Here is a 25,821-nt window from a genome sequence, read left to right on the forward strand (position 1 = left end):
ACTCCCCCTGTCCCTGCAGATCGGGTGAAATGGGAGTTAACCCTTTCACCCGATCTGCAGGGACGCGATCTTTCCATGACGCCACATAGGCGTCACGGGTCGGATTGGCACCGACTTTCATGACGCCTACGTGGCGTCATGGGTCGGGAAGGGGTTAATGTGACTCTCTAAACTTTTTAGTACACATGTCCAACTGATGATGGTTTCAGTACTTTTTGCACAACTGGCTGTTCTCTCTCTTTTTTTTTTTTTAATCAGATACATTTTTATTAAGGAAAACAATTATGACATATGACATCAATTGTCATCATTCGCATGTACCGTATTTTTCGGACTATAAGACGCACCCAGGTTTTAGAGGTGGAAAATAGGGAAAAAAATATTTGAAGCAAAAAAATGTGGTAAAATATTTAATAACATAAATAACATACTATTATATGTGGTGTTATTATATATAATAGTATGTTATTATGTTGGAAGCTGTGGGACCAGTGTGGTACCTGTACAGTACTATATGAAGATGCTGGAGGGTGAGTATAAGAATGGGGGCACAGGGCTTATATTGAAAGCACCACTCCAGCACTGCAAAATAACACTGGAGTGCTGCTTTAAAATCCCATTGGAGAACTATAACTCCCAGCATGTCCTGCAGATCCTATGACATGCTGGGAGTTATAGTTCACCAAAGGAGTGGCAGAGTGCTTTATTGTGTTTTGGAAAGACTAACCTCTTAATTGTCAAATATATTGGTAATGGTGTGCACTCGAGTCTGGGACACGGAGGTGCTGGTATAACGGACCGTGTGATCCAAGTCAACAAAGTATAGAAAAATACCGCACACTCGATTTTGGTATGATGCAAAAGAGGTTTTGTGCCAAATTTATTTAAATGCAAGGTACAAGAAGTTGCCACATTGAAAGAGTGAAGGAGAGAACCCAACGTTTCAACCCTTCCCGGGTCGTATTCATGGGGTTGCTAGGAGAGTAGAAAAACAACAGTGTAAACATCTGTTTCTAATACAGCAACATAATTTACATAATTTACATAGGACATGAGATCAAAAATAAAGAAATAAAGATAAAGATTGACAAATGTCACAAGTTAACAGAACAAAAACAAAATATCACCAATAAGTTAAAAATCAAAAATAGAAATAAAAATAAGAACAAGCAGCCAGAAGCCACGAAGGGCTGGCGATCGGAGGCGACAGGAGTCAGTTTCTCTGGACATGTTTAAGGTCAGTTGAGATATACATATTTAAGTTACCTCTGGTTCTTATTACAATTGTATACAACAGTGGCAATGGTAGAGGAAAAGACAAGCGATCCCTTCCAGGTATGTCCTGTCATTATGATAAGACCCCATGTTAGACTACACAAGTTATATAAAATATAGAGATAGACAATCGTGTAGGTATCAGACAAGAGTAAATCTATAGGTATAAGCTGTATGTTATAGGTGTTACCATATAGGTGATCCCATCGAGTATGGGCTAGGAACCAATTAGAGGGGTCCCCTATGATATGTCATAAAGTGTGAGAAAGGTCATAGTAGCAGTGGGAGGTCTGCTATAGAGGTACTAGATCCATATAGTGTGTCCATAATGCAGGGTGAAGGGATGATAAAGGAAAGGGGGGGGAGGAGAGATAAATACCTTTGTATAGGGTCAAGTAAATATCCTGTGTCCCAAGTATATGGAGCCTGCTAGGGAAGGCTGTCACACTGGAAAGAAGGCCTAATTGTTAGGAGGTGCAATGAGTATAAGGCTTCTATAAATAACAGGGCAGAAGGCAGGTGAGGTGCTGCCGTAGGGGATCTCCGTACCTGTTTAAGGCTTGTTCCTTAAATTATGTTGCTGTATTAGAAACAGATGTTTACACTGTTGTTTTTCTACTCTCCTAGCAACCCCATGAATACGACCCGGGAAGGGTTGAAACGTTGGGTTCTCTCCTTCACTCTTTCAATGTGGCAACTTCTTGTACCTTGCATTTAAATAAATTTGGCACAAAACCTCTTTTGCATCATACCAAAATCGAGTGTGCGGTATTTTTCTATACTTTGTTGACTTGGATCACACGGTCCGTTATACCAGCACCTCCGTGTCCCAGACTCGAGTGCACACCATTACCAATATATTTGAGTCTTGACTGCTTGGTGTAGCACCGGTCCACCAGATGACATCTGACATCTTTGCATATGACGCTGCAACCAGTTCCAGCATCTTATCACAGGTTACGAACTCGAGTGAGTTCCTGAAAACCCCCTCACATGAACTCAGAACGAGGGACTACGAGAAGGAGCGACGGAAGTTGGTTTCTTATGATCTACACAGCATTACGCTAGCGGAATACCACAAACAGGGCAAGATCCCGAGGGGCCTTAGGTGCAACCTACGCCCCACGCTTTTCTCAGACAACCCAGACTTTTGCGATAAATACAAAAGAATACTAAACAAGTGTTCTATGGACATTATTATTTTGACCATCGAATTCCTGCAGAAGGCTATCTTAGAGACAAAGGACAGCATCCAAGCCATAGAAACCCAGCTATCATCAACTTTGGCTTCAACTGATTGGACCAATCTCAAAGAGAAAACAGACAAAATCCTTGCGGACCACCAGAAATTCCTAGAGGACAAGAAACGTCAGAAATTTCAACGCGACAGTGACGACTACACCCAAAATAGGGTCTATAGATGGAGCGATACTGCCGGCAACAACTCCTGGCACCGTCCATATCAACGCAAAACAGGCTCCTTCAGTGCGGAAAGCGATTCATCAACCGGTTCAAACAAGTTACGTTTTTTACCGAAAGGCCGCAGGGGAGGATACTAGCGTACCGACCAACAAGAAGATCGAGGCGGAAAAATGACAACTCGGTCACAGGTAAGACACCTAATATAGTGATTAACATTTCAGGCTATACGCTCTCCCCTGCGGAACTCAACGTACTACAGAAAGGACTATCATTTTGCCCCACTCCCATCTGGGACAGCTTCCAGCTGGAGAGGGATTTACAACGACTTTATCGTCTAGTGAGACTGAAGACTCACTTTGGGACTATGGCGGGCAATTCCGAGAACAGAGTGTCTCCTAATGGGGACGTCTCTGTTGCGGAAATCCCCCTTACATCACTGGGACTGAGGAACCCTAGTTCCTTCAACCCACCACAGACATCACATGCCGTCGAGACGTTTATTTCTTTTGTAGAGAAGGATGTCAAAGACCTATCTCATCAATACCAACTAGGTCTCTTTCCCACACGCACAAACCTATCATCGTCTGAAAAACAAGCCCTGGTCTCCCTACAGAACAATAAATCCATTATTATTAAGCCAGCAGATAAAGGTGGGGCAATAGTTATCATGGATCACACATTGTACTCTGACGAAGTAAGACGTCAATTATCTGATACAGATACCTACAACACCATCCCTAGAGACCCCACCCCAGAGATTCGTAAAAAAATACAATCTATCATCAATATCTATCTCGACAATGGCACTATAGACCAACAAACAGCTAGGTTCCTCTCTAACCCTCATCCTATAACCCCAGTATTTTACGTCCTTCCCAAAATACATAAATCCCTTACAAACCCCCCCGGTCGCCCCATAGTGGCATCAACAGATTCTATCCTCTCACCCTTAGCTGTCTTTCTAGAAAAAATTTTTACACCATTGATTAAGTCTACCAAATCCTTTGTACTGGACACAGGCCATTTTCTTAATCTAATCAAACAATATGATACCGTTCCTCCTGACAGCCTGTTAGTCACCATGGACGTAAACAGTCTTTATACGTCTATCACCCATGAGAAGGGAATCACAGCGTCCAAACTATTGCTTGAAAACTCCAACAGACCCACTAATTCCATACGTTTCTGTATAGAGCTACTAAGATTAGTCCTATATGAAAATTTTTTCCTCTATGAGGACACCTACTACGTACAGCGCCAAGGGACCGCAATGGGTTCGAATGTCGCACCGGCATATGCAAATGCATATATGAATTCATTCGAAGAAACTTTTATTTACACAGACGATAGGTACAAACAATTTGTAAAAAACTACCTTCGTTACATAGATGATATTTTCTTCATTTGGACTGGACCGGTCGATACCTTACGGACATTCCACCAGACCCTGAACTCTATTTACCCTGAACTACAGTTCACTATTCAATATGACACCAATAAGATCTCTTTTCTAGACACATTAATATTGAAAGACAGTGAGGGCCACCTCTCAACGGATTTGTACTCCAAGCCTACAGACTGCAATAGTCTTCTGCTCTACTCCAGTAGCCATCCCAAAGCCACACGCAACAGCCTTCCCCGCTCCCAATTTTCTACGGTAGCTAGGATTGTCTCAGATCCAGCCGTACTTCCCACACGTTTAGACACTATGTCTGAAAAATTCAGGGAGAGGGACTACCCCCAGCGCCTTCTTGATCAAGAAGTATCTAGGGTTCTGCAACCCCAAACATCAGCCCCGAGAAACTCGACAAATGATAGGGTACCTTTTGTCCATACTTTCCATCCTTTTATGCCCAAAATAGAAACGGTGATCAGAAAACATTGGTCTCTCTTAGCGAAAGCATACCCCCAAATAGCGAGCTTCACAACACCACCTCTTATGTGTAACAGGAGGGCCCCTAACATTAAGGACAAATTAGTACGAGCAGACATCGGCAGCACACGCTCTACCACGAATCAAAGTGTATTAGCTCCACGTCGCCAAGGGACATTTCCCTGCCTTAGCTGTGCTTCCTGCTCTAATGTTATCAAATCTGATTGTGTCACACATCCCAGAACAGGCAAAACATATCCCATTCGGGGATACCACACATGTAATTCTAATTTTGTCATTTATGTCATAAAATGCCCATGCGGCCTTCTATACGTAGGGGAAACTACACAACACATAAAGGACCGTATAGCGAGCCACAAATCGACCATCCGCTGCAATAAAACTTGGCTCCCCATCCCCGAACACTTTGCTAAAATGAGACATACAGTGGCCCAACTTAAATACCAAGTTATTGAGCAGGTACGCAGACCCAGGAGGGGTGGTAACCATGTCAAACAACTGAAACTCAGAGAAACCTTTTGGATCCATAAACTGGGGACCTTAACCCCAAAAGGCCTGAATAGAGAAATGGATTGGCTGTTATAATATTATTACAATTTTGTCTTTTCTTCCAGACACGTTGAGTTCCCTACCATATAGGTGAGTTCTCCATCCTGCCCCCCCCCCCCTCTTTTTTTCTTTTTTTCTTTTTCTCCCCATATCCTTGTCAACTTTTTTTCATGCTTTTTTCATGTTTTTTCTTTTTTCATATTTTATCTTTTTGTTCATTTTTTACTATTATTTTTACCCCCCCTTTTTTTTCTTTTGCATTATAATTAACTATCATTAATTATTATTTTTAATTCATTATTTTTTTTCGCTCTTTATCGCTCATTGTATCCAGACTTAGTGTTGTCCATTTATTCTTAGATTCAATATGGTCCACCATTCAGTCAGTCTCCCTCTGTATAGCCGCCCCTTTCTTCCCCCTTATAGTCTTTTCCCACCCTTGTTCACAGCATTCCTACTACAGCGCATATACACACTTATATCTGGTCAGACTTGCCTTTACTATGTACTAGCGCGACCTGCGCATGCGCGGCTCATACCGCGCTCCCTCTAGTCTCTATGCCCCTGCCCACTCCCTGTCCAGTTCCCACCCCTTCCCCATAGCAGCGGATGACACGTCAGACATCTCACTCCCCCTTTTGGGCAGGTTTGCCCTCTCTAGTGCTCAGCACTGTTTGCGCAGGCGCGATTCGCGCCACTTCCGGTCCGGGACTTCCGGCTCGGCGATGTTCTTAAGCTGCACCGCCACTCGCTCCTACCATATCCCCACAGCGGAGCGCCGCTGACAACACACTTAGGAACAAGCCTTAAACAGGTACGGAGATCCCCTACGGCAGCACCTCACCTGCCTTCTGCCCTGTTATTTATAGAAGCCTTATACTCATTGCACCTCCTAACAATTAGGCCTTCTTTCCAGTGTGACAGCCTTCCCTAGCAGGCTCCATATACTTGGGACACAGGATATTTACTTGACCCTATACAAAGGTATTTATCTCTCCTCCCCCCCCTTTCCTTTATCATCCCTTCACCCTGCATTATGGACACACTATATGGATCTAGTACCTCTATAGCAGACCTCCCACTGCTACTATGACCTTTCTCACACTTTATGACATATCATAGGGGACCCCTCTAATTGGTTCCTAGCCCATACTCGATGGGATCACCTATATGGTAACACCTATAACATACAGCTTATACCTATAGATTTACTCTTGTCTGATACCTACACGATTGTCTATCTCTATATTTTATATAACTTGTGTAGTCTAACATGGGGTCTTATCATAATGACAGGACATACCTGGAAGGGATCGCTTGTCTTTTCCTCTACCATTGCCACTGTTGTATACAATTGTAACAAGAACCAGAGGTAACTTAAATATGTATATCTCAACTGACCTTAAACATGTCCAGAGAAACTGACTCCTGTCGCCTCCGATCGCCAGCCCTTCGTGGCTTCTGGCTGCTTGTTCTTATTTTTATTTCCATTTTTGATTTTTAACTTATTGGTGATATTTTGTTTTTGTTCTGTTAACTTGTGACATTTGTCAATCTTTATCTTTATTTCTTTATTTTTGATTTCATGTCCTATGTAAATTATGTAAATTATGTTGCTGTATTAGAAACAGATGTTTACACTGTTGTTTTTCTACTCTCCTAGCAACCCCATGAATACGACCCGGGAAGGGTTGAAACGTTGGGTTCTCTCCTTCACTCTTTCAATGTGGCAACTTCTTGTACCTTGCATTTAAATAAATTTGGCACAAAACCTCTTTTGCATCATACCAAAATCGAGTGTGCGGTATTTTTCTATACTTTGTTAACCTCTTAATTGTGGCAGCCAGCCACTGTGGTGAGGTAAAAGCATCCCATGACTGCACACAGAGCCCTCCCTCTTGTTTCCTTTACACAGCACAGGTTATGAGGAAGCTGCAGATTCTAGTGGGGAGCCTGAAGGACCTGTGATGATGTCAAGAAGAGGGAGGGCCCTGAGCTGCCATGTGATGCTCCAGCCCGCCCACTTCTGACATCATCACAGGTCCTGTTTGTGCACAGCACTCAGCGTCCAGCCCAGGCATGGCAGGCAGGTATGCAGCGATCTCCTCTCTCCTCTGGCCCCTGATGCTGCTGCTGCCTCCTCCTCCCCCGGACACACAGACCTCCCCAGCTGCTGCAGGAATCAGTGCTGAGGAAACCATGTGTGTCCCTGCTTAAGTGCAGTATTCATTTGCTGCTCCTGGCTCACAGCTCAGCTGATAGGTGGGCGGGGAGCCGCTAATGAATATTCACTGCACTTAATCATCGGGATCACATGGTTTCCCCAGCACTGATTCTGGGCAGCGGGGACATCCTGAAGTGGCATAACAGTGCGATCCCACTCACTGCTGCCCCCCTCCCCACATGCTACATCCGTACCATAAGACGCACCCACACTTTCCTCCCAAATTTGGAGGAAAAAAGTGAGTCTTATGGTCGGAAAAATACGGTAATCATATATTTTATTAACAAAACTCCCCCCCATTTCCCCCCCTATCTTCGAGACCCCCTTAGTGCCTTCCTCATTTCCCATCCAATATTCCTTCCCCAAGCCAAATACAATTGTATAGTATGAACATCATCTATAACATTATGCATCCTCCCCACAAATCTAATTCCATTCCATCCGTGGTTGCAATATCTTTTGAAATACATCGAGTTTATTTCTCTTAGTATATATACTTTTTTCCAATAATATTATATGATCCGCCTGAGTAAGAAAGTCTCGTCTAGTCGGAGGCTCCTCCCTGATCCAGAACCGAGCTATCAATTTCCTTGCTATGAATAACAGTCTAGCAATCGCCAGCTTAACCATAGATACCGCTGCTATTTCTTCCACATAACCTAATATACGGACCAAAGGGTCTCTGGGAATGACACACCTATATACCAATTCAATCCAATTCAATACAACTGTCCAGAAGGCAGACAATTTAGGGCAATGCCACAGCATGTGTAACATGTCTGCCCATTCCTGCAAACATCGTGGACACTGGGAATCAGACCTCAAACCCATCTTGAACAGTCTATCGGGAGTTCTGTAAGCTCTATGAATTACATATAGTTGAGACATCCTCCCAGGTTCACTCATAGAGATCTTAGGCACATATTCTAAAATAGATTCCCATCTATCATCATTTATCTCTCCCAATTCAGCTTCCCATTTCATTCTAGACTTGATGGGATGTTTAACTAGAAAGGTGAATAATAGATCTCTATACACTTCTGAAATTGCCCCCCTTGTCCCGCTGTTCTCCAAAATGGAAGCCAGCGTGATATCCATCTGGATCTCAATAAGTTTTCTCCAACATTGCGACTGATAACGCATGCTGAATTCTTCTATAATGATATAAATTTAAATGTGATAACTGGAATTCTGTTTGTAACTCCACGAATGACTTAAGTCTCCCTTGACCCATTAGCTGACCCATCCTTCTAATTCCTGCCTCTCTCCAGGGCCCAAATCCTTCCATTTGCTTAAATTCTTGTAAATTTATATTATCCCATATAGGAGAGTATTTGGTAAGGCCTGTGACACCCCTAATCTGCTTAACTTTTTCCCAAACCTTATGAATTAGGAGAACAGTAGGAAACCGAGAGCCCAGTTTTAAAAATTGCCCCCCTTCCAAACTCTCACCCAGAGGCCATTTTCCAATCAAATATCTCAAACTACTTGGCAATTGCCCCTTTCCCATCTCCTCCCCCCATCCTCCAATATGCTGGCATTGTGCTGATAAAAAATATACCCAAGGGTTAGGGAGCGCTAAGCCTCCTTCCGCCTTTGGCCCCTGCAAAGTTTCTTGTTTAAACCTTAGGCTCCCCTTCCCCCCCCCCACCCATATTAGTTCACCAAACAGCGATTTAATTTTACGAAACCTACTCTGCGGAATCCAAATTGGAGACTTATGCAGTACATATAACAACTGTGGCATCACAATCATCTTCAATAGGTTCACTCTTCCAATTACAGGGAGATGTAATTTGCTCCACGCCGAAATTTTCGTACATGTTTTTTGTAACAGAGGGCTTAGATTAAGTTCTTCAAACCTCGTCAGAGGAAAGGTGATCTGTAGCCCCAAATATTTAAATTTCGAAACTACCTTCAATTTTGCTGACATTTCCACCTCCCCAGTACCCCTCTCTACCTCATCAATGGGCATAATGCACGATTTGTACCAATTTATTTTGAGTCCCGAAAATTCCCCGAATTCCTCAATTAATGCCACCGCGTTATCCAGACTCTCCTCTGAGTCCCCCAAGAATAACAAAATATCGTCGGCATACAAAGACACCTTCTCCTCCTTAATTCCATAGACAAACCCTTTTATCTCTCGTGCATCCCTTATTTTAGCGGCCAAGGGCTCCACGGCTAGGGCAAACAGCAACGGAGACAATGGGCACCCCTGCCTTGTACCCCTGTGCAATGAGAAACTATCAGATAATGTATTATTTACTCTAATTTTTGCCATTGGAGAGGAGTATAGCAACCCCACCCAAGATATAAAATTAGGCCCAAACCCAAGGCACAACAAAAAAAACCGACCACAATTAATTCCATTCTACACAATCAAAGGCCTTATGGGCATCCAAAGACACTACTACTCTCTTTCTAGCATTTTCGGCTGGAATTTGCATATTTAAATATAGTCTCCTTAAATTGATTGCTGTAGATTTTTTGGGCATAAATCCAGATTGATCTGGGTGGATTACTTTATCAATCACATGGGTTGGCCAAGGCCTTTGCCAAAATCTTTATACCCGCCGTAAGGAGTGAGATTGGTCTGTAGGACTCCGGATTCAACGGATCCTTATCAGCTTTAGGAATGACCACAACAATGGCCTCTCTCATAGATGTAGGTAATATTCCCCTCTCCAACGACTCATTAAATACCTTCTCCAATTTAGTTATTATTTCTTCACTAAAGGTTTTATACACCTCTGCCGGAATACCGTACGCTCCCGGGGCCTTATTACCAGCCATATCCGCCAGTGCCACCCTCAGTTCCTCCACTGCCAGCGGCCTATCCATCCATTCTCTGTCTTCATTACCTAATCAAGGAAGCTTAATCGCACTCATATACCTGTCCATCTCCTCTTGACCTTTATGTATCTTAGAGGAGTATAGCTCACTACAAAATTGTTTAAATACATCCAAAATTTGATCCCCTTGTGGAACCACATTACCTTCCTTTGTTTTAATTGCGTACACATGCGAGGATTCCCGTTGTGCCGAAGCTACCACTGAGAGCAGGTGCCCCACTTTTTCACCCTCCGCATAGAATGCCTCGTTCTGAAATGCCCGCAGTCTCTCTGCCTTACGGATGTGAAGTTTATTAACCTCCAACTGGGCCACTCTCATGCGGGTCTGCGTAGCTTTTGAACACTGTGCACCCAATGCCTCCTCCGCTGCCCTTAATTCCTCCATCACTGCTTTGTCTAGATTTTGAGACCTAGTCTTATATCGAGATACTTCTCTGAATAAAATCCCTCTCAAAAAACGCCTTCATAGTATCCCAAACTATATGACCCTCTGCACTACCTTCGTTTATCCTAAAGAATTCTTCCAGTTCCTCTCCTATCTTTCCCATATCCAGCAACCGTAACCAAAAGGGGTGAATTTTCCATCCCATACCCGCCAACCTCCCCTGTTCTCCCAATTGTAGAGATACCATCAGAGGACAATGATCCGATAGGACTCTGGTCAAATATTCCACTTCCTGCACCAAGTTATCCATCCCTTCATTTCCCAAAGCCACATCAATTAGAGACAAGGAACCATACGTCGCCGAGTAGCACGAATAAGTGTAGTTCTCCATATTTCGAACTCTCCACAAGTCTATTCATCCAATTTCCCTCATGTAGTTTCCAAAAGGTGTTACATTCCCCTCCTCTCTGTTCCCTGTATGTTTGCCCTTATCCCAATGATTATTTGCAATATTATTCACGTCACCTATTACAAGCAACGGGACCCCAGTCCATTTCCCCGATATGTCTAGAATTTCCTGTATCTTTTTTCCAGAAAACGGTGGAGGGATATACAAAGACACAATACATAATAATCTATTCAATATCTTACATACAATAAACACGTATTGCCCATCCTTGTCTATTATAACCTCCACTTCTTCATATGGAGTAGAAGTGTGGATTAATACCGACACTCCCCTAGCATAGGCTGAGTACGTCGAGTGATAAGCCTTCCTCACCCATCTTTTTTGTAACATAGCTACTTTGTCTTCTACCAGGTGTGTTTCTTGAAGGCAAGTCACTGAGGGCCTCAGCTTCAGCAGATATTGTAAAATTGTGGCCCGCTTTGAGACATTGGCGAGACCCCTAACATTCCAGCTTAGAATTTTAATTCTACCCCCCATGATATGTCACAATACCAAACATTTGACTCGTTATAAATTAGGTCCGGTTCATCTACCCCCCCCCTTCCCGCCTCTACCCCCTCCCCCGTCCCAACCTTCCAACTAAAATAACTCCCATCCTTCCCGAAAAACTGATTGTCTCCCACAACTTTAAAGCTGATAAGAATTCACTCTCCCTCTCTGAGATCTAGAAGGGCGTTTTTACAGCCTAACAATACAAGCTCTGTACTCCAACTACTCTCCTGTCCACATTTATCAAACTGCAATATTTGTTGCGCCGCCGAACACAACCCACAACCAACATGGCATTACGTCATATTAGGACTGGCTGTTCTCTAACAAGGAGCTTAATGGAAAAATTCACAACAGGTGTTTGATCTGTGAATCGCCCAATAAATTTCGGGGTTCAATTAGTACTGATATTTACACAGTCCTCCACATCATGCTGTTCACATTTTGACATCATGAGACCAAGACAACACCCAACAATTGATCAACAGTAACTCGCCATTGCAAGGCTTTAAGCAGGATGTTCTCAGAAGGAAGTGGCCACTGAGCTTAGAGTATAATTAGCAGGTTGCAATAGAGATACAGAGAGACTGGACGAGTTACAGAAAGGCAGAGAAGTGGACGTCCTTTGGCCACATCCCACGCTGATGACTGCTTCATTGTGACCAATGCCTTCGGAACCTGATGATAAATGCCGCACAACTCCATGCATATTTAAAAAGGGTGAGAGACACTCAAGTGTCACATCAGACCATTAGAAACCATCTACATCAGTGTGGTCTGCGTGCTAGACGGCCTGCATGGATACCTGTCCACACCACTAGGTTCAGGTGTCATCGACTTGCATGGGCCAGGGCGCTGGACAAATGACCAGTGGGCCGCAGTGCCATTACCTGATGAAAGTCGATTCAGCACAGTGATCAAAATAAAAAAAAATAGTAAATCAAACTCCCCTTTATCACCCTCTTAGTTAGGTAAAAATAATAAAATTAAAAAAAATGCATTTGTTTCCATTTTTCGGTTAGGGTTGGGCTAAAGTTGCGGTTGGGTTAAAGTTAAAATTGTGGTTATGGTTGGAATTACGGTTAGGGTTCGGATTAGGGTTAGGGGTGTGTTAGGGTTAGGTTTGTGGTTAAGGTTATGGTTGGAGTTAGAATTGGGTGGTTCCACTGTTTAGATACATCAGGGGGTCACCAAACGCGACATGGCGCAACCATTGATTCCAGCCAATTGTGCATTCAAAAAGTCAAACGTTGCTCTCTTCCTTCTGAGCCCTGCCATGCGCCCAATCAGTGGCTTTCCCCCACATACGGGGTGTTGGCGTACTCAAGAGAAATTGCACAACAAATTTTGTGGTCCATTTTCTCCTGATGCCCTTGTGAAAATTAAAAAAAATTGGTTCCAAAGTAATTTTTTTGTAAAAAAAAGTAAAATGTTATTTTTTTTTCCCTTCCACATTGCTTTAGTTCTCATGAGGCATCTGAAGGGTTAATAAACTTCTTGAATGTGGTTTTGCGCACCTTGAAAGGTGCAGTATTTAGAATGGTGTCAGTTTGGGGTATTTTCTATTATATTGACCCAAACTCACTTGAAATGTGATGTGGTCCCTAAAAAAATGGTTTTGTAAATTTTGTTGGAAAAATGAGAAATCGCTGGTCAACTTTTAACCCTTATAACGTCCTAACAAAAAAAAAAACTATATTTCCAAAATTGTTCTGATGTAAAGTAGACATGTGGGAAATGTTATTTATTAACTTTTTTTGTGTGACACCACTCAATTTTTCATTTAAATTTTTTTTATTTAGGCGTACAACAATTAATAGAACTGAAAATTGCTAAATTTTCAACATTTTTGCCAAATTTCCACTTTTTTAATAAATAAACACAAGTTATATCGAAGAAATTTTACCACTAACATGGAGTACAATATGTCACGAAAAAACATTCTCAGAATCAGTGGGATACGTTGAAACGTTCCAGAGCTATAACCTCATAAAGTGATTGTGGTCAGAATTATAAAAATTGGCTTGGTCATTAAGTACCAAATTGGCTCTGTCACTAAGGGGTTAATACTGAGCAGAATTAATCAGCCTATTGGTTCGGCCCTCCACAAAAGTTATGGTCTCATGTGGCCCCTCAGGAAAATTGATTGTCCACGCCTGCTCTAGTCAATACATAACTGCCCGACACTTTGTGACTGGAAAGAAAGCTATGGGATCAGCCGAGTCGCCGTCTGTACCCCAGCTACTGGGGGGGCAGAGGGGGCCATTGCCCCGGGCCCAGTCACCTGAAGGGGCCCACCGGGAGATCCACTGCCGAGTCTGAGGTGTCAGGGACAGAGCAGCACAATGCCGGCTGCAGAGCCTCCCTCCGTGCAGAGTGCAATGTGGTCTCACCTGAGGAATCTGGCTGGCAGCAGCAGCTGCTTACTTTCTGGCTGTGCAGTGTGCGCACGCTTGGTTTGGCTGAGGCAGCTGGGTCCTAGTGCCCTCCTTGCATCTATCTGGACACTTCCTTGTTCTCCTCACTGTCTGCCTGAAAACTTCATCAGTAAGTGGGGATGGAATTTATTAGAGTAATTGGATTTAGGCATATCAGGGTCACTGTGGGGGTGAATGTGAGAGGATTGTGGTATTGTAGGGGCTGAAGTGGGAGAGGACAGGGCACTGTGGAGTAAATGTGAAACGATGGGGGTTATTGTAGGTGTGCAGGGGGACAGGGCACTGTGGGGGTGAATGAGAGAGGATGGTGGTATTGTGTAAGGGGGACAGGGTACTGGGGGTGAATGGGAGAGTTTGAGGGTATTATGAGGGCTGACGGGTGAGGGGGCACTGGGGGGCTGATTATTATTATACTGTTTAATGTTATGAGATATTCACTCCATCATATGTGAGGGTATGTGTCCTCGAGGTGTGTAGGCAGCGCTTTGGACGCAGCAGATACCCCGCTCCGCCCAAAGTGCAGCCCCCTGTTGTACGCGCAGTGATTCCGCATATATTCATTGAACACAGGTGGAATCACCGCATCCTATTCATAGACTGTTTTATTTATCTTGTGGAGACGGAGCATCTCCACAAGATAAATAGACATGCTGCTGTCTAGAAAAACGCGCCACATGTCCGGTTACGCAGGTCTGCTACCTGCGTCTATTTCATAAAATCCCCTCCACTATGCTGTAAGATCTGGAAGCTGTGGTTTAGACGCTGCGGATGTACACAGCGTCCAATCCCCAGCAAAAACCCAAGCAATACACCCCTTGGAAACATACCCTAATAGTTGCGGTCCTGGGGGCTGGAGATGGGGAGGTCGGGGGCTTTTTATTATTGTGAGCTGGGTCTTTTATAAGTATTAGTAAAACAAGCATAGCAAAGAAGGTTAATATTACTATAACAAGGATAAGTATTAACATAAGGGCACAGACACTGTATAACTCATGCGACGAGCGCATTGCAATCCTCGGACTGGCCCTGACACCTCTCCTGACATAAGCTTGACAGCATGATAGATTACTATGCAACTGTCAGCCTCAGGTCAGGAGAGCCGACGGTCCGTCCGAGGATTGCGATGCGATCCTCACATGAGAAATACGTCCGTCTGTCTGCCCCCTAACAAGTATTACAATACAGTAACCACGGGCTGCATTCTATGTTTTAAGAATAAATTGCTTATAATTAAATTATTAAATGGAACCTGTCACCCCCCAGGCATATTAAGGTAATACAGCCAGCCACCTTCAGCAGCACTAAGGCTGCATTCTGTGAAGGTGGCTCTTATGTTTTTGATCCCTAATAACGCTGAAATATTCACTTTTATAAATTGCGCCCCATACCTGTATTGAGTCTGGGGGGTACGTCTTTTGTCCACAGACACAACCGCCTCCCAGCCGTCCATCATCCCACAAATGCGCCGATGCCTGGGCTCTCATTTTTCGGGCATGCGCCGTGTGCGCTGCCCTGGAGCTCACATCAGCTGATGTACTGATATCGCGCCTGCGTGTAGCGGAGGGTCGAGATCCAACCCCGCAGTGTGTTATGATTTATTCACACTGCGGGGCTGGGAATCTGGCACTCTGCGCAGGTGTGATCTACTTACATCACTTGATATAAGTTCCAGGGCAGCGCGCACTGCGCATGACCGAGAAATAATTGCAGAGCGCCGGTGACGGCACAAGACAGAAAGGATGTGGGATCATGAACAGCTGTGAGGCGGCTGAGTCAGGGGGAGAAAACGTACCCCCCCTCCTCCCCCCTGGACTCAATACAGGTATGGCACACAATTTATAAAAGTGAATATTTCAGCGTTATTAGGGATAAAAAACATAAGAGCCACCTTCACAGAATGCAGCCTTAGTGCTGGAGAAGGTGGCTCTTTTACCTTAATAGGCCCTGGGGGGGTGACAGGTTCCCTTTAAGTTATTAAAGGCTTGGGATAATTGTCTGCAGTCACTCTACAGACTGCCAAATCATGATGGGGTGCACCTGCCGTCATGTGACCCCAAGACCACTGGTGTGATCAGGCGGTCATGCGACCACGTTTGCTATTTGCACGTGTTGACTAGACAAGTTTGACTTCTCTCAATAGAAGAAAATCGTTACATGACCTCGTGCTCTCATCAGAGATGCTGGGGCCATTATTACTGTACATTGGGGGACTCCTAAATATTAAGTAGGCACTTACGAAGCATTGAAGCCTAACTACTGGGTGGCAGATAGTGCTGTACCGGCTGTCAGTCAGTCCCGGGGCATCAGTTACAGCCGCCACTCTCTATACACAGAGCGGTGACTGAAAAATGTTGAAGTAATAGTATACACAGATGGGAAAAGTGAATGGCTCCACCAGAAAGAACGTCCTCTATAAGTCACCATCTATAACTGTACTGTGATCTCTATATGTCATGCAGGACTGGTATCTACCACTATATGGTATTACCGTATGGCGGTAATATCAGTGCTGGTTATTGTATAGAGATTTATTTTCAATAACAGTGCGGTCATCTCCTGAGGTTCCCCTATACCCACCGTAGTTACAATCATGGTTACCTGGTTAAGGGCCACAGGTGGACACACAGAAAAGGGCCCATGTGCAAGAACAATATATGGGCCCTTTGCAGCCCAAGAACTTCTAAAAATACAAAATTGCATCTTATTTAGAGGTAGAAATGGGCCCCCTTAACTCTTGGGCCCATGTGCTGCCGCATAGTTTGCACTAATGATATGTCCGCCTGTTAGGGGCCCACTCACATGTTTCGCCCCCCCTGAGCTGAACCCCTAGCTACGCCTCTGCCAGAACCTCAATGACCTGAGGGCCATCCTTCAAGAAGAGTGGGATGTCGTGCCTGAGTAGACAATAAAGCGACTAGTGAACAGCATGACACATTATTGTCAAGCTCTAATTGATGCTCATGACCACATGACAAGTTATTAAAACGTTGACTTTTTTGTTGGGGTATACCTACCACTGTTGTTTTTTGTTCCAATAAATTGTTTGAAATGAGGAAATCATCATTGCATGCTGCTACTTAAATGCCCTACTGTCATCATAAAATCACTGTAGTGTGAACTTTTTACGTTTTCCATAAATATTTGGTCAAGACTTCTACGATTCATTTCTGACAGGTCTCATGGTCAATCTAGGCCCGCTATATAACCGCACACTCACACAAGGAATACACCGCACATTGTGCGGTTCAAGAAAAGTTAAGGGTGGACATATCTGTTGCTAAACCAGAATCTAACATTCATATTCTGTACATTGAGTGCTATGTACCTGGGCTTGGATGTCGCCAGTCCGCAAGCACGCACCTGCTGCATCAGCACCCATATTCCACATATACCTTAAACTCTAGTGCAGAGCACGATCCTTGTGTATAATTGGTTTCAAAAGTTTTAGGGCAAAAGTGTCTGTTCTCTGCAAGGCACTGCATACAAGCAAAATGGTAAAATCCTTCAAGTCAACAAATAATCAGTCATTTCTGCTGTGCTCAGGTCAAGGGAGTTAGCAATTTAGTATCTGACTTTGCAACAAAAAGTTTTAAAAAGTTGAAAAATAAGTCTTTCAACACAGCTAAAATGCTCACATAGTGTCAGACTGAAGTGCCAAGAGCACACCAGTAACATTCACTCTGGGGGTTCACAATTCAGCTACATGCAAATATTGCATTACCCTCCTTCACAAATTGATATAACAATAAACTGGATTTATTAAATGAATGATGAGATGCTTACTTTGCCTTTACATAGTGAGTCTAGCGTATTGTGCTACGCACTGCTCATATGGGGGTCCCACCAGGAAATTCACCGTCTCCCCTGTGGGCAAGTCCGAGCGTGTCATCAGAGTAATCAATCTCAGTGAAGCCACTGATATACTGGTGACATATAAAGCCCCCATAAACAATCATTTAGCCTACATTTATCACTCCTAAGCCTCCCATACACAGGAATGTTCAGCTCTGGTGAATGTTCCCATGTTCTCAATGACAGCCGCTGCCAGACTCCTCTTGCTTATCTGCCAGAGAACGAATGGATTGACCATTACAAATCTGACATACAGGATCATTCTTTGTCCCAACGTCATTTGTCGGTAAGAGTTGGGAGGCCCCACATACACATGAGACTGTCTGCTGATCCCGCCGATAGCCATAATGAGCCTGCCGATAGCCTTAACATTCAAGCCTGGGTATATCCTTTCATTATATCTTACAGCAGGAGATTGCAAATTCATAGTACGGTCTGAAAAAGCTAAATATTTAATGGCACTTATGCCTTTCGTACCAATTTTGAAGCATTCATTTACACCCATACTCACTTTCCGTAAATTTGGAAATATGTCCTTTAAGTGTTAAAACAATCTGTACAAAGTGAATGAAACTGTAGATAACAACAGAGTAGTTATTTACTCCGGTGATATCAGCAGGGTTAGCAATTCAGCTCAGCAAGAGATTTGTTTTGAGCGTGTAATGTTGTTACAGAATGGTGCACACAGAGAGGGGCGAGGTACCTTCCAGTTCATCCTCAGCATGCTCTCCCGAGTGCGTCTTTCTTTCAGAGCTCCCTTCCAAGACGAGCATGATGTAACTTGTCTGTCAGTCAGGTGTCCTTCCCGTTGGCACACACGGTACCACAACATCTCGTCTTCAGCAAGAACCCTCCAAGCTTTGCTTACCTGTAGAGAATGAAAAGGATGAGGCATGGAAAAAAAATACTTGGCTTATTTTCATCAAATAGCAATGATGAATAATTCAAGTTTTCGAACGGATCTTCTTCCAAAGAGTGTTCAACCTTCTTTCTAATCCATGAGACATAAAGAGATTAAATGATTTAGCAGCGCACAATCTGTAGATAATAGATGTGAGATTTGGCCTTCAGACTCTGGTGACTTATAATAGTTGCCATCAGAAAGGCATTCTTGCGTAAATCTTCCATCAATTCTATACAGACACTAAAAGACAGCTAATGTCTATCAAATACTGTAAGAAACCCCTGGACGCATCTGCTCTTACAATGAGGTCTACTGGATTCCTTCCACGGAGCGGCTGCTGGCTGGAGGAGCAACCCATAGGCGAAAGAAGGAAACAGCAGTGGCAGGACAAAGACAAGATCAAAAGCCAAGGTCAGATGCCAGATAATAAATCAAAGTGCTGTCAAACAACCCCAGGTCCCAACAGGGGCAACAACAAAAAAAAAACAAGGCCAGGGAACAGGTCAATTACAGGAATCCACAAAGTATCAAACCCTAAAGTGCAGTGTTTGATACCTTTTAATGGCTAACTGAAAAGATGGTAACAAATTGCAAACTTTCGAGACTACTCAGGTCTCTTCGTCAGGAATAGACTAAAGCAAATTCTGAAGAATCACATATTTATGCACAACACAGCACAGACACAAAAAACATAGATAAGACAGGTGACATGCAGCAGAATTATCATAAGTGATAAACAGTTATGTCCATAAATATTGGACCAGTTCTTAGATAAGGAATGTTTTATTGTCCTCTGATTGGGGTCTGGTTCTGTTGTGATGACCCCACACGGTCTAAGGGGCAAATTCCTTAGTTAATCCTTTTTTCCTTAAAAAGACATAAATCCATGCGACACATTCATTCTTGCACTAAGAGTGTCAAAGGTCATCATCAGTTTATATTCCCATACTCTTCTGTCTCTTTGAGATTTGAGGTTATCTTTTAATACAAGTAATTTCATATCCATAATGTTATAATTAGGGAGACAAAAATGTATTGCCACAGGTAGATCCATTCTTTTTTCTCTTATTGTATGGCAATGAGAGTTCATTCCTGTTCTCAGTTTCTGCCCTGGCTCCCCTACATACAGACCCCCAGTTGGACATTTAGCACAAATAATTATGTACACCACATTAGAAGTGACGCAGCTGAAAGGATCGGGGATAATGTAGTCCTGCTGTGAGTTGGGGATCTTTATCTTGTCCGTGGTCATTATAAATGGACAGGTTTTACATTTTTTCTGATTGCAAGGAAAGGTTCCTGCAGCTGTTGGAGAGGACAGAGAGCTTCTGACAATGATACTTCTTAGATTTGGGGGCTGCCTAAAACACAGTAGTGGGGGGTCTGGAAAAATGGATTGTTAGTGGGCATCTTTTTGTAGTAAAGTTGTAATTTCCAAGCAGAACCCCGTAGCACCTCCAGATTTGGATTGTAGGTGACCACTAGAGGCACCCGGTTGTTTTCTTCTTTAGCTCTGCAATGTAGCAGGTGATTCCTTGATATTCTGGTGGCTATTGTAATCTGGTTTTCAATTGTTCTTGGATGGTAACCCTGATTCAAAAAGGTCTTTCTAAGCCGAACAAGGTATTCATCTTTATCCATGGGGTTGGAACATATACGATTGATTCTGATGGCTTGGCTGTAGACAATAGAGTTTTTATGTGTTTTGGATGGAAACTGTCCCATTTAAGGTATGTTGGGCGGTCGATTGGCTTCTGATACAGGGATGTTTCTATTTCACTGTTCTGCAGCCTAATGATGGTGTCCAAAAGGTTAATTTCAGTGCAGGAGTAGTTGAGTTTTAAGTTGACGTTAGGATGAAATTGATTAAACTGTTCATGGAACGTCTTTAGCGGTGGCTCAGACTCCATCCAGATGATTAAAATATCATCAATGTAGCGGTAGTAGGCCAGGGGCCTGATGGGACATGAGGACAAAAAGTCGCTTTCAATTTGGCCATGAAAAGATTTGCATACTGTGGGGCCATTTTACTTCCCATTTCTGTGCTAGTCTTCTGTTACATTTCAAAGCTAAAGAAGAAAACAACCGGGTGCCTCTAGTGGTCACCTAGAATCCAAATCTGGAGGTGCTAAGGGGAGCTGCAAAGGAAATTACAACCTTTACTACAAAAAGATGCCCACTTACAATCCATTTTTCCAGACCCCCACTACTGTGCTTTAGGCAGCCCAAATAAAAGAAGTATCATTGTCAGAAGCTCCCTGTCCTCTCCAACAGCTGCAGGAACCTTTCCTTGCAATCAGAAAAAATGTAAAACTTGTCCATTTATAATGACCACGGACAAGATAAAGATCCCCAACTCACAGCAGGACTACATTATCCCCAGTCCTTTCAGCTGTGTCACTTCTAATGTGGTGTATTTAATTATTTGTACTAAATGTTCAACTGGGGATCTGTATGTAGGGGAGACAGGGTAGAAACTGAGAACAGGAATGAACTCTCATTGCCATACAATAAGAGAAAAAAGAATGGATCTACCTGTGGCAATACATTTTTGCCTCCCCAATCATAACATTACGGACATGAAATTACTTGTATAAGGGTATGTGCACACGTTCAGAATTGCATCAGGATTTGGTCAGGATTTTTCATCAGTATTTGTAGCCAAAACCAGGAGTGGGTGATAAATGCAGAAGTGGTGCATATGTTTCTATTATACTGTTCCTCTAATTGTTCCACTCCTGGTTTTGGCTTACAAATACTGATGAAAAATCCTGACCAAATCCTGAACGTGTGCACATACCCTTAAAAGAGAACTTCAAATCGTTGACACTCTTAGTGCAGGAATGAATGTGTCGCATGGATTTATGTCTTTTTACATTAACTATGGAATTTGCCCCTCAGACCATGTGGGATCATCACAACAGAACCAGAGCACAATCAGAGGACAATAAAACATTCCTTATCTAAGAACTGGTCCAATATTTATGGACATAACTGTTTAGCACTCATGGTAATTCTGCTTCATGTCACCTGTCTTATATATGTGTTTTTTTTCTCTATGCCATGTTGTGCATAAATATGTGATTCTTCAGGATTTGCTTTAGTCTATGCCTGATGAAGAGACCTGAGTAGTCTCGAAAGCTTGCAATTTGTTACCATCTTTTCAGTTAGTCATTAAAAGGTATCAACCACTGAGGACTCTCAATTCTAAATATTTTTCTATCCACTGGCTAACAAGATACCAAGATATATATCTTTCCTGTATTAAAGTGCAGTGAACATCCAGGCACAATATCTGGCAACTGAAGTGGAAATCTGCGAAAACATACAGAGTATGGTACCATCCCATAGACAACAGCAGAGAGATAATTACACTGGCTAGGCTGCAGGACAGCAACACACCCATTACACTGGCTGAGCAGAACCACAGGTTCCATCCAGACTAATCCCTTGCTGGACAGCGACTCCACCACTGGTTAGCAAACCTTCTTTAGCACCAGGTGTTCAAAGCAAAAGTAGCTCGAGTAGATCCAGGTGGAATGGCGATAGGCTCTCCAGGAATGAAAAACATAAAATAGATATAAGTATCACAAATACGCAAATATTGCAAAATGCAAATAAATTTATGTAATTTATACAATGTGATTTTTTGGATTTTATTTTTGATATTCTATCTCTCAATGTTAAATTTAGCCTACCCTTAAAATTATAATAGACTGTTCATGTCTTTGTCAGTGGGCAAACTTACAAAATCAGCAAGGGATCAAATACTTATTTCCTCCACTGTATAGATTCCATCCTAATTCTTTGGTCTGGCCCAGAGGCTGATTATCAGTAAGTTGTAGAAAACCTAAATATCAATTAAATAAGGCGTAGGTTTCTCGACCATAATATGAACGAGATCACATTTCTAGACCTAATCATCAAGAAGGAAAGGCAAGGTAGCCTTAGGACCTATACCTATCGAAAACCCATGATTTGAGTTTCTGAAAATATCGAAAATTTTACAAAATTAGAAAATGTAACAATCATTTGTTAAAAAATTTGTTATAGGAAGTTAGAAAGGTTACAGATGCTAATTTTTCCAATAAAATTTACAAAACTACATTTTTTTTATGTACCACATCCATTTGAAGTCACTTTGAAGGGCTACGTGACAGAAAATACCACTTTAAAAATTACATCCTCAAAGTGCTCAAAACCACATTCAAGAAGTTTACTAACCCTTTGGGGGGTTCACTGGTATTAAAGCAATGTGGAAAAAAATAACATTTTACTTTTTCCCCACAAAAATATTATTTTCGCCCCAAATTTTGCATTTTCAAAAGAAAATCAGGAGAAAATGGATAGTACAATTTGTTGTGCAGTTTCTCCTGAGTACACCGATACCCCATATGTGGTGCAAAACTACTGTTTTGGGTCAAGGCTGTGGAGTCGGTAAGCCAAATATCCCTGACTCCCGACTACACAGCACTGGCTCACCACTGATCATGTACATAAAAGCAGCCCAGATTCATCTCAAATAAAAGTGGAGATTCTTGGATCAGGAATAGAACATTTATAGGACATTTCATATCTTTTCCAAAGTCTTATGAAAACAATGGTCAGCACATACTACATTGAACTACTGTACATCTATACTAGATGTATATAGCTTTGTTAGGTTTTGCTGCACTCACACACTAAAAAAAGTCGTATTCTTCAAAATAAAGTTTTGGCATCGCCATATTTTCAGAGCTACAATTTTTCTACATCTCCGCCAAATGAGCTTTTGTTTTTTGCGGGACCAGTTGATGTTTTTATTGGTACCATTTTCGGGCAAATAACATTTTTTGAACGCTTTCTATTCCAATTTTTGGGAAGCAATGAACAGATCTTAGAGGTGTTTAAATAAAATGTTCCTGTGCTGAGATAATCTTGTACATGTGCCCCTGCTGTGTGCTGTGTAATGGCCGTGTCTGACCGTACAGGAACATGGTCAGATCATACCACAGCTCCCGGGCAGGGGATGAAGGAAAAGGGAGTACACAGATAGAAAGAATCCGCTGTAATCCCCTGCTGGGCTGTGAGATAAAATATGTTTTAGCCTTAATTTCAAGATCTACTGATTAAAACGTACTTTGTAGTATTGCTGTGTATTAGTGATCAGATGATGGCAGGTTAAAGTGTTCTAAGGGGGCTACAAAACACAATAAAAAGAAAAGAAAAATATGAAAAAAAAAATTAAAAACCCGTAAAAATTCAAATCACCCCACTTTTCTTACATTAAGAAAAACATATGTGGTATCGTCACATCTATAAAAGTCTGATCTATCAAAATATAAAATTAATTAATCCGGCCCTTTAGCTGTCCCGGCCCACGGGACAGACAGTTGGGGCCGAATGCGGACTGCAGGCCACAGTTTGCTCGGTTCTGACCTAGCATATACTGTTTTTCTGGGGTTAACAAAAAACAACGTAACATCATTGAGGCAAAATTGCCATAAAACAAAGTACATGAATTGTAATGTATTTTCAATTGCACTACAGTCTTCAAATGGAAAAAAAAAAAAATCGGGTATATAGGGATTAATCATGGAGCATTGATTTTCCAGCCCAAAACCTTCCATCTTTGGTTGGATATTCACAATGGCACAATCGGTTCTGAAGGTTTCTTACCAGGAGTGGTCATTGCTGCTGGACAGGGGGATGTGCCTCCTGGGAATGTATGCTGTACGGTACCATATGAATTAAGACAACCCATGACTTAAAGCAGAAGAGACACAGAGGAATAAGAAAATCTTTTTTTTTGCTGTTTACATATTATGGATTTTCAATCAAGGCAATAAAGTCCCAGAGGGAATGGGCATTGTAACCATTACCTAATCTTTCCGAGAAGCTGGAGTAGGAGAGTTAACCAGCAAAACCCTGATACATGTTGGTTATAAGTTAATGCAGGAGAATTGGCAGGGAGCTACCCAGTAAGGGCCGTGCGGAGCCTGGCTCAGCTGTATGAAGTCGCTAATAAAACCCTCCTCAGCATTTTAGTTCATGGCACCGCTGAGATTTCACGTGAAGAGCATAAAGAGCCACTGGCATCCTGTCAGATTTATCAGCTTCCTGAGACTCTTGGAGGTTCATGTAAGGCTTCACGAGGAACAACAATGATTTCATCCCCCACAAACCTAATATCCTGTAAATAAGCCTTTGTGTATTTTTAATATAAAAGATTTTTTTCATAAAAGAAATATAAACCAATCTGGATTAAAAAAGCACCAGGAGCATATTAATAGCAATATTACTGATGTTATGCGTAAAGTCTTGGTTTGTGAACCTTTTATGAGCTGGAAGTGGCCACATTCCTAATAAACCTAGGCTATGTCTAGGCCGCAAACCGCGGTCAGCCAATCCTTATCAGCACGCTGTACTTTAGGTCCCTGTGGCTCCCGATCTTGTCCGCCTGCCAGCATCCTCCATGCCTCAAGCACTTTCTCTTGTATATTTCTACAATAAACTAAGAAGAAATGAAGGAGGGAGAATCACAATGAGAGTGCCTGTGCCTAGAACAACCACGACGAGAAACAAAACTAACTAAAAGATAACAAAAAGCCATAATAATGCAAATATTAGATTTCTATTTTCTTTATTCTTTCTTTTTTTTTTTCTACGAATTGCTAGTTCGGTTCTATAGATAGGCTGACCAGTGAGTGATGCCATTTCTTAGACTACACTTGCCTATTATTACCCATGGGGGAACCAGTAATGCGGCTAGTGAAGAAGCAGGAAAAAAAAGTTGATTGGTGGGAGTGCTGGACCCCCACCAATCTGATCTGATAATGATCAATATGTTGGTCCACGACAACCTTTAAAAAAAAATTGGATAGACTGTAGTAATGGTTAATGCAAGGCCTGAGTGTGTATAACATGGCCCAAGACAGAAGTCATGTACCACCCTTCAGACTGGGCAAGGGGCATCACACAGTGGGTTACGGTGCAAAGAAAAAATGGAATGGTTGCTCATAGCACTGAAGGGATGCTAGCTATCATTTTGAGGAAGGAGAACCCTGAATATGGTTTTAGGCAATT

The 25,821-nt window shown here is 42.5% G+C and overlaps 1 protein-coding gene across 1 annotated transcript in view; it reads right to left on the bottom strand.

Moving 5' to 3' along the window:
* FBXW8 (F-box and WD repeat domain containing 8) overlaps window positions 1–25,821 on the bottom strand; it is a 213,055-nt gene that overhangs the window by 147,914 nt on the left and 39,320 nt on the right. The window contains exon 3 of the mRNA XM_069754707.1: window positions 18,556–18,720. Coding sequence (XP_069610808.1) covers window positions 18,556–18,720 — 165 coding nt within the window. The remainder of the gene's footprint in view (window positions 1–18,555; window positions 18,721–25,821) is intronic.

The sequence above is a fragment of the Ranitomeya imitator genome, chromosome 1 (assembly GCF_032444005.1).
Source record: "Ranitomeya imitator isolate aRanImi1 chromosome 1, aRanImi1.pri, whole genome shotgun sequence".
Classification (NCBI taxonomy): Eukaryota; Metazoa; Chordata; class Amphibia; order Anura; family Dendrobatidae; genus Ranitomeya; species Ranitomeya imitator.